This window comes from Armigeres subalbatus, chromosome 3 (genome assembly GCF_024139115.2).
Source record: "Armigeres subalbatus isolate Guangzhou_Male chromosome 3, GZ_Asu_2, whole genome shotgun sequence".
Taxonomy (NCBI): domain Eukaryota; kingdom Metazoa; phylum Arthropoda; class Insecta; order Diptera; family Culicidae; genus Armigeres; species Armigeres subalbatus.
In genome coordinates this window covers 88,464,102-88,474,923 of record NC_085141.1, presented here as the reverse complement: position 1 = coordinate 88,474,923, position 10,822 = coordinate 88,464,102, and the positions used below count along the sequence as shown (strand labels likewise).

Below are 10,822 nucleotides of genomic sequence, written 5' to 3'. Positions count from 1 at the left end.
TTCGTGGGAAGTTATCAAGCCGGCTTCGTTAATGACCGCTCGACAACAGACCAGATCTTTACTGTATGGCAAATCGTTCGAAATGTCGTGAATACCAGGTCCCAACGCACCATCTGTTCATTGATTTCAAGGTGAAACGAAACATGGACAATGCTCGAGGAGGACTTGCAAGCACCCGGAGTATTCGAGAGACGGGTGCTTAGGACCATCTTTGGCGGTGTGCAGGAAGACGGTGTGTGGCGACGAAAGATGAACCACGAGCTGGAAGGGTACGATGGGCAGGGCATGTTGCAAGAATGCCGGACAGCAACACTTCACAAATGGTGTTCGCTTCCGATCCAGCAGGTATGAGACGGCGTGGAGCGCAGTGAGCGAGGTGGGCAGACCAGGTATATGGCGAGCACGCGCATTCGAAGATGGAGAGATGCGGCCTCGAACCGTGTATTGTGGCGTCAAATTGTTGATTCAGTGTTATCTGTTTAGATGAAAGCTAAATAAATGGAATGACATCGAGACAAAAAGATATTGAAATAGGGAAGTTATCGAGATGTATCAACCAAAAATAAATGTAGATCGAAGGACCGAGAAAACTATCGACATGGGGAGATTTGTATCATCGAAATGTAGAGAGTCGACAGTAATTTTTAACATTTTTAGAAAAAGGCACATGTTACCTAATTATTCTCACAAATTGTGATAACACAAAAAATATTCTATTTTACAATACTATCTAACTTACATAAAAACAGTTAGTATGGTAACATGCTTTTAACATCCTTTCAAGTTTGTGGGTTTGTTGATTTCGTTAAGCGTTGAATTGGTTTGGTAACGGTGTTCGGTACAAAAAATATGAAAAATGTCTACTGTCAAAGCCATCGTGCCGCAATATGCATGAATGTTTCATGTTCAGACCACAGCTGTCATTCTGGAGCAATCGTTCCACATAACAACTTGAATTCAAGGAAACCGTGATCCGATTGAAATCCATTCGATGGACCTCGCGTGAACTTTTAATTAGCTCATTTAGTTATCTATTCAATACACAATTAACATTATTCGCAATTGATCCCACATTTTGCTACAGAATAAAATTTGTTCTTGACAAGGGAAATGACTATTTTTACCACCGATTACACATGTTTGCCTCTCCTTGTTGCTACACCGCTGTTCATACCAGCCATTATAAAATATCACAACCTCATGCCAAGCCGTTATTATTGTTATCGTTGTCATTTTATCTTCGTTGAAGCGACATAAAAACGAGAAAAGAGTTGATGCTATTTAGCCACATTTTGGCACATGAAGCCGTTAGGTCTGTGTGATTCTTAAAGAGATATTCATATGCTAATTGACTCCCGTTATCCCTCACGAGTTGATGAGACTAGAAGCAATATTTCTAAAATCTCAAACAAGTACTGATGATTTCCAAGCTTTAGGGATTAGCTTTATGTTTAAGTGGAATAAGGTGATAATGGTATCACATGAACACAGATGAACACCTTTCTAGAAACCAATTGAAATGTGGAATTTAAATTAAAAGCTGGCTAACGATTTATAATTACGCCATCCTGTGAATAATAAGTGCAGTATAGTACGACTTTATCTTTTGTAGGGTTTTTGTGGCCAGAATGAGTATCAAAAATCCATGGACAGAGTAGCTAGAAAAATGATCAGGATTTCCCTCATTGGATCTGGATTAAAACACTTCAGCAGAATCTATTTAGTAGTAACGCATCTTATCGCTAAGCTGTATTATTAGTGCTTCAATCAATTCAGAGAACGTTAATCAGTATATGTATTGCAGAGCAAACCACCATAGCAGAAATTTGAGAAGCGTGCCAATTGATGTAAATATGTGCAATATGCGGAGAAATTGGCGTTCATTGAACTATAACACCATCAATAAACACGGCCCAACGACGAGAAGAAAGCATTCTAAACACAACTGAAGCCTATGGAGAATTTACTGTAGAAGTGGATAGAAGATCGTAAATAATCTACCAAAAGAGCGATAAGCTGGATTGCTGCAATTACTACCAACATACTATATAAATATTAGGGTGGTTCAAAAAATCGATTTTGCTCCACAGTGCTCATCAGATTCTTTACCATGTTCTGAGTGTCCTCTGAAAATTTGAGCTTGTTTGCATTAAAACTGATTTAGCACAAGCCTTTTCAAGTTTGCATGCAAATTAGTATGGGGAAATTTATTTTTTCATTATACTGTTAATGATACCTCCCCATCAAGCGCAGGTTAAAAGAAAACCTATATAGCAAAAAGGAATACTCAACAGCTGCCACTCAGTGAAAACCGCATCTAAATTAATCGATCCGATAATTAGTAATCGAATTTAATCTATTCCTTGGTTTTCTGGAGCTAATTGCGTAACTCATCAACAGGCAACATTGCTGCTCGTGGCGCGAAAGATAGCACACACAAATTCAGGCTACTATGTTGCACTGCACATTTCAGTGATGCCCTCAAAGAAGTTTAACGATCATGACTAAAGATTCGCAAGCTGTCTTAAAATCGATTACTAATTATTGGGGCGATTAATCAACATGCGATTTTCGTTGGGTGAAAGCTGTTGAGTATTCCTTTTAGCTATGTAGGTTTTCTTTTAACCTGCGCTTAATGGGGGAACGTCATTAACAGTATAATGAAAAAATAAATTTTCTCATACTAATTTGCATGCGAACTTGAAACGGCTTGTGCTAAATCAGTTTTAATCCAAATGAGCTCAAATTTTCAGAGGACACTCAGAACATGAATCAGATAAGCACTGTGGAGCAAAATCGATTTTTTGAACCACCCTAATAAATATCTATTTCCTCATCGATTGAAAAGCCACATACAATACCATCGATCTAGATCAGCTCTGGCAGATAATGCAAGAAATCGGATTTCCAGATAAACTAACAAGACAAGTGAAGGCAAAGATGCATCATGCGTTGCTCAGGATCAGAACATTTGCTATGCGCAGATCGTTATGACGTGAGGTTGACCGGAGGCCATAAACGATCAAAATCGAATCATATACATTGCGACCTGTGTGTACAAAAAAACTTTCTAAATTCTTTCAGGTTATATTTCAGTTAACCCAGCAATAACAAAACAATAATGGGTGAGATCAAAATTCAGATTACACTAAAAAATTTGCCACCTAAAATTGTTTTAGATATATGTTGTAGATATGCAATCCTAAAGAAATATCAAAAACGTTTTTTCCCTCTCGAGGTAGTTTATCCGAGTTATTTATCATGATTTCCAAACATTCCATTCCACAACTCTAAGCATAGCCACAAAAAATGGGATGAGAAGGAAAACTTGAATCCATTCCACAACTTGAAACCACATTCTCCTGTCTTGAACTATACGTTCCTCGACATTCAAGCCATTCTCCAAACTGTAATCATCTACCAAGCCAGCGGCACCGAAACTTCTACTTTTTCCCCCTTTCTCGTGCAATTCATCTACCTTAAGCCGCACACATATGAGTATGACAGCGCTCTGCAGCTGGCTTTCGAACTCGGAAGCACCATCCGATCCTGGCGTTGCACAAATCCAGTAGGTTGGATCCAGGTGAGTGCCTCAACCCATGTCTCTGTCAGTAATTTTACCGTAGCCGTAGCCATTGTAACGGCGGGGGTGGCTCGGTCCGTGGCCGTGTCTATTTTTAGCTCTAACGCTTATAAATATTTCATACAGGACCCCTTTCCGCGCCCGTTTCTGCTCCGCAAATCGGACCCACGTCAGCGACTACAGTCACCAACATCAACAGCCATGTCGTGAACGGAGAAAGGATAGTCAGCTGGTTCGAGAGAGAACTTTGAATTTCTGGTGCAGCCAGGTGGGGGAGAATTTGCAGAAAAAGCCATTATATACAATTTGAACTAGTATGTGAGCAACTTTGAAAAAGCATATTGTCAAATGTCAGTTACTCTTATTGGCCTTCTTTTATCTTTTATCCGTATATGCGTGTGTTCGTTCTGAATGTTTATTTTTGCTATGACTTTTGAACGACATCAAGCTAATTAATTACTAATAAAAACTTTCATCTGAACGGACTTTTGATAAGGTCGAAATGTTTGATTTACTCTGGCACACCTTGATTAAAAATTTGAAGTAATTTTTATTTCAATCGTAATGCGTAGCGTCGGATCAATAAAGGGACATTTTGCTCCGCACTATGAACCCCATCCAAGTTGATGGTGGCGAAACGTGGAAAATAGATAAAAATATCACAAAGTGGGAAGCACATAATCACCCCGACAAAAGTATAACAAACGATGCGATATAATCTGGAAACTATCACAAATGTATTTCAAATTATGTTCCAGTCTGCGGCACGTGCTGCTCACGAGAATGACTATCTTCAGCTCTATATGCACTGCCAACATTTCGAGAATTTTCCACATCAATTTCAGCGAACTTGTACCACCGCGCCGTCACCGGACAACCTTCACCACGAAGCTTATTCATCCGGAGCTTAATCCAGAAAGGCACCACACCACCGTGGGAGGGGTTGGGGAGGTAGAATTCAATTTTGCCACCACTGCCACCCGGTACACAATGAAAGTTATAAGACCCACCGAATCGATACGATATGGTGCCGAAATATGCGGCTGCTGCAAGAATATAGTCGCGGATCATGAAAATCCAAAACCCCTATTGTTAGGGAAGTTATTATTATGGGTACATAGTTTTCTGAGCGAGCGGCAACTCCATTCGACGGATGATTATGGGTGACTGATAAAGGAGCCGGGGATGTAGGGCTTTCGGTCGAATGAGCACTCAATCGAAAGAAACTTTTTTTTGTGGAATCAGTGATAAAATGATTTGGATTTGACTGATATATGAACTGAAAAGGTTGACAGATATAACTGAATGAAAAGATATTTTGATTTAATACGATATGATACCATGTATTTGACGTTGAGTCATATTTGTCTCTCATATATACATTTCGCCTAAAAGAAATTTTAACCTAATGCTCAACTGAATGTGCTTTCTACCAAACGTCATTCGACCAGATCCAGATTCCCCCAACATGTTCGGAGATGGACGACGAATCGCTCACTGCACGTGCTATGAAAGCTCAAAAAGTGAAACATCAGAACTGGATGAATACATAAAATCGATAACTAGAGTTCTGCGCCGACTGTTCCAAGTACAAAGGTAAAGTCAATATGTTGTCAGTGACGCGCCACAAATAAATTTTCCAAATGATGAACCACAACGCTGATTTTTTTTCTATTAATGAAATTTTGAACATTTCTACATAAATTATCAAAAAACTGGCTGTTCCAATCCTGTATGCATCCTTGGTCTCATGTTGTTGTGTATTGTAAAATAATGTTTCCATTGAAAGTATGTTGAGGAGTTGTATACTTCATCTTTAACAAAGGTTAACCCGTAAATGCCCAGGACGAACTTTCAATTTTAAAAACCATATATCTCTGAGGTTTTTACTGGAAATTTTCACTAAAATCAATAGTTGTACCTTTTGGCACATGCAAACCCTCCCCCTCCGGACCCTCCCCCTTTTTATGGTTGAGAAAACTAGGTGGCCCAAAAGCGTAATTTTAGGCAGTGATATATGAAACTGGTCATATTTGGAGATTTAATAGTCTGTTTAACAGCCCGTATGTACAGAGCTATTCAATATTATTCAATTGAATGAGACTTGTGCAAATAATGTAAGAAAAACTTGTTAAGGCCTCCAATACATGTGTTGCTCTGAATAAATAAAAATTTTATGTGCCTGAAGCATGAACTTATAGTGATCCAACAAATCTATATAAGTCCCTAGAGCCCGTGCGAATGTTTCACCATTAAAATATGTCCAACTCAGATGTTCTAGGTTCTCCAAATTATCCGGGAGTTGAGTTCAATTGGTCTACCATGTCAACTACGCCTGATACCAAACCGACAGCGCCCCAGCGTGTCCATATAAGTCCTAGGAGCCCATGCGAATGCTTCATCATTCAAATAAGTACAACGCAGATGTTCTAGGTTCTCCAAATTGTCCGGGAGTTGAGTTCAATTGGTCTACCAGGTCAACTGCGCCTGATATCAAACCGACAGCGACCCAGCGTGTCCATATAGGTCCTTAGAGGTCATGCAAATGCATCACCAGTCAAATAAGTATAACGCAGATGTTCTAGGTTCACCAAATTGTCCGGGAGTTGAGTTCAATTGGTCTACCATGTCAACTACGCCTGATATCAAACCGATAGCAACCCAGCGTGTCCATATTAGTCCTAAGAACCCGAGCGAATGCTTCACCATTAAAATATGCCCAACTCAGATGTTCTAGGTTCTCCAAATTATCCGGGAGTTGAGTTCAATTTGTCTACCATGTCAACTATGCCTGATATCGAACCGACAGCGACCCAGAGTATCCATATAAGTCCTAAGAGCCCATGCGAATGCTTTATCATTCAAATAAGTACAACGCAGATGTTCTAGGTTCTCCAAATTGTCCGGGAGTTGAGTTCAATTGGTCTACCAGGTCAATTACGACTAGTATCCAACCGAGAGCAACTCAGCGTGTCCATATAGGTCCTTAGAGGTCATGCAAATGCTTCAACAGTCAAATAAGTCCAACGCAGATGTTCTAGGTACTCCAAATGGTCCGGGAGTTGAGTTCAATTGGTCTACCATATCAACTACGCCTGATATCAAACCGATAGCAACCAAGCCCATGCGAATGCTCCATCATTCGAATAAGTCCAATTCAGATGTTCTAGGTTCTCCAAATTGTTCTGGGCTTGGGGTCAATTAGTCTACCAGGTCAACTACGCCCGATATCAAACCGACAGCAACTCAGCGTGTCCATCTCAGTACTAAGAGCCCGTGCGAATGCTTCACCGTTAAAATATGATCAAATCAGATGTTCTAGGTTCTCCATATTATCCGGGAGTTAAGTTCAATTGGTGTACCATGTCAACTGCGCCTGATATCAAACCGACAGAAACCCAGCGTGTCCATATCAGTCCTAAAAGCTCATGCGAATGCTTCATTATTCAAATAAGTACAACGCAGATGTTCTAGGTCCTCCAAATTATCCGGGAGTTGAGTATAACTCGTCTACCATGTCAACTACGCCTGATATCAAACCGAATGCTTAATCATTCAAATAAGTACAACGCAGATGTTCTAGGTGCTCTAAATTGTCCGGGGTTGAGTTCAATTGGTCTACCATGTCAACTACACAGATAAAAATATGTTGTGATTTTAAATGTATTTTCATGCACATATTTGGAGCATGCAAATAAACGTAACATTCAATCGATCTCAGGTATCAGGTATCAGAACGTCGGCTCAGGAGGCACGTTCCCCTCAATTTGGGAGATTTGTGCCATCGCCTTCACTGGCCTTTCTCATCATTTACCTGACGGAAAAGGAAGTAAAAAGGGGAAAGGAAGAGGAAATGAAGTTGGAAAGCAGAATGGAACCATTTACAGGAAAGCCAGTTATGTAGACTCACACGCATTCAGCTAGGGACTAAAGAGAGGTGTCACAAAAACACAGAGGATGTAACAATGGACGAACGTCAAAGACGAAACACAGAGTGCACTGTGAAAAACGCATAATGCGAATCCATATAGGTGACAATCACAAAGTACATTGTAAAAATCCATGTAAATCCATGTAGGTGGCAATTTGTTGAAAACTAAGTAAAACACATATTCATAACCCCATTCTTATTGAACCTCACGTTGAGATTGAACAAGAGTTGCCGAACCCGAATGTCAAGAACGAAACACAGAGTGCACTGTGAATGAACGCATAATGCGAATTCATAAAGGTGACAATCACAAAGTACATTGTAAAAACGCATAATGCCAATCCATATAGGTGACAATTTGTTGAAAACTAAGTAAAACACATATTCATGACTCCACTCTTATTGAACGTCACGTTGAGATTGAACAAGAGTAGCTGAAGCCGAACGTCAAGGACGAGACACAGAGTACACTGTGAAAAACGCATAATGCGAATCCATATAGGTAACATACACAAAGTACATTGTAAAAAACGCATAATGCGAATCCATATAGGTGACAATTTGTTGAAAACTAAGTAAAACACATATTCATAACCCCACTCTTATTTAACCTCACGATGAGGTTGAATAAGAGTAGCCGATTATCTCGGAGAAGTAAAAAGTCAACACAGGCTCCGTTTGCGGTTAGGTTCTTATTAGACCCCCCTAACCATTCATTCGTAGGCACGGTAAGCATAAAGCCGCATCACACCGAGAATTAGGGGTCACCTGTATGGTGGACTTTTACCACAGGAACAGGCAATCCGTAATGTTATTCTTAGCCAGATAACCAGCTGCCGACACCACACGGCTATCTAGGCTGTTCGTGGAGAGAAGTTAACATTGACTTTACGTCAACTCTCAATTTGGCCGAACAGCCGACTTATGATGTGGCAGATGTTCTAGGTCCTCCAAATTATCCGGGGTTGAGTTCAATTGGTCTACCATGTCAACTACACAGATAAAAATATGTTGTGATTTTAAATGTATTTTCATGCACATATTTGGAGCATGCAAATAAACGTAACATTCAATCGATCTCACTATTCTTTTAAATCAAAATAACTTAAACGGTGCTTGCTTGTAAAATTCAATCAAATTTATTTGAATATCGTGTTAATTCGTTTGATGGGGTAACCTGCAGTTTTACACGTCGTTGAATTTTCAAAATTATTTGCTGTGTACTCCTGATTGTTGTTTGTTGCTGATGAGTTGTTGATTCATCTCCTTAATCTGCTGCTGTAACTCTCGGTTGGCGCCAATGAAGTTGATACCGTTGTCGCTTCGGATTTCCAAGGGGTCTCCCCGACGCACTACGAATCGTCGAATAGCCATCTTACACGCCTCGGTGGATAACGAGTGGACCACCTCTAGATGAACGGCCCTGATGGTAAGGCAGGTAAATAGCGCTACCCATCGCTTGACCAAAGATCGTCCAACCTTGACTAAGATGGGTCCGAAGTAGTCCAGGCCGACGAAGCTAAACGGCCGAATATGCGGACTGAGTCTCGCCTCAGGAAGGGGTGCTTCTCTCGGATACGTCGGTTTCACTTTCATTACTCTGCACTGCATACACATTTTGAGAGATTCCGCACCAGCGTCCGAAGACAGGGGATGTGGAATCGCTGGCGGAGTTCATTGATTACGGTTTCGTTGTTTGCGTGCAGGTAGTAACGGTGGTACCACTCGATGACCAGGTTGGTTAAACGATGACCTTTCGGAAGAATGATTGGGAATTTGGTGTCGTACCATACGAAGACTGCCTCCGCGATGCGTGTGTCCATCCTAGCGACGCCGGCTTCGTCGATAAACGGCGACAATTTGTAGATGCGACTAGTTTTATCCAGTTTCTTTTTTCGCCCTTCTTTCGCCTGCTGTAACTGGAACATTTCCTCCGGAAACTCAGCTTGCTGAGCCAGTCGCCAGAGTGTATTCTCAGCCATAATGAATTCCTCCTGATTGACATGCGATAACTGTAGTGGCTGCTTCAAAATCTTCCGTCGACAGTTGTCCACGAAGCGGTGAGCATAGGCGACTGTTCACCTAAGTCTTTCGAACTTGGAGAAGCGGTGCCAATCGATAACTTCGCTCCGCTCCGCAACTAGGTGGACGTTGCACTGTCTGATTTCCTCTTCGACTTGCTCTGGTTCGACTTGATGTGGCCAAAACACTTCTGCCTTCCGAAGGAACTCCGGCCCCTTGAACCAACGACTGTCAGATTGCAGATTAGGACCACTTCCCCACTTTGTTCCATCATCTGCCACATTTATCTTCGACGGAACGTATCGCCACTCTTGAGCGTTCGATTTAGATAGTATCTCGCCTATTCGACAGGCGACGAATTGCCGGTAGCGTCGGTGATCGGAATTGATCCAAGAAAGGACGGTTTTCGAGTCGGTCCAAAATACTCGTCGCGAAATTGGCAGACTGTGACTATTGTATAGAGTTTTCATCAGCCTACAGCCTATGAGCGCCGCTTGCAGCTCCAATCTGGGAATGGAGAGTGCTTTCAGTGGTGCCACTTTCGTCTTTCCTCCGACGAGCGCACAGTGGAAGTTTCCTTGGATCACGGCCCTGAAGTAGGCGACGCAAGCGTAAGCAGTCTCGCTGCCGTCGACGAAGATATGCAGCTGCAAGTCTTCGATGTCTGTTGCTGTCGCGCTCGGGAAATAGGCACGAGGTATCTGTATTGCTCTCAGTTGCTTGAACTTGGTTGCCCAAAGCTGCCAACGCTCCAGAATCGACTCGTCGACCGTATCGTCCCATCCAGCTTTCGTGCGCCAAATATCCTGGATGATAACACGTCCGTGAATGAGGAAGTGTGAGAGGAGCCCCAGTGGATCGAACTGACTCATTACGCAGCGCAAGATGCCCCGCTTGGTGGGAGTGACTGCCGCCACGTCGACTTCGTTGGAGAAAACGAAAACATCCTCGCTCGCCATCCACTGCATGCCCAGTACGCGTTCTATTTGGGAACCGCCATTGTCGACGATCTTCACTGTACCAGCACTGACTTCCCCGACCCGTCGGAGAACTGCCACAGAATTGGACAGCCAGTTGTGGATCGTAAATCCACCACGCCGATGCACCAGCTTGACTTCTTCAACCACCTGGCACGCCTCTTCCTCGCTGTCGAATTTTGCAGATAGTCGTCAACGTAGTGTCGGCGCTCGATCGCCTCTGCTGCTCTCGGATATTCCTCCGCGTGCTCGGCCGCATTATGGTTTTTTATGTATTGCGCCGAGCACGGAGAGCTCGTCGAACCAAAG

The 10,822-nt window shown here is 42.2% G+C and overlaps 1 protein-coding gene across 1 annotated transcript; it reads right to left on the bottom strand.

Annotated features, from left to right (window-relative positions):
* Positions 1 to 9,592: 9,592 nt before the first annotated feature.
* Positions 9,593 to 10,504, bottom strand: LOC134221796 (uncharacterized). Its single transcript, XM_062700977.1, has one exon. The coding sequence runs from the start codon at positions 10,502 to 10,504 to the stop codon at positions 9,593 to 9,595; it is 912 nt and encodes a 303-aa protein (XP_062556961.1).
* Positions 10,505 to 10,822: the final 318 nt, after the last annotated feature.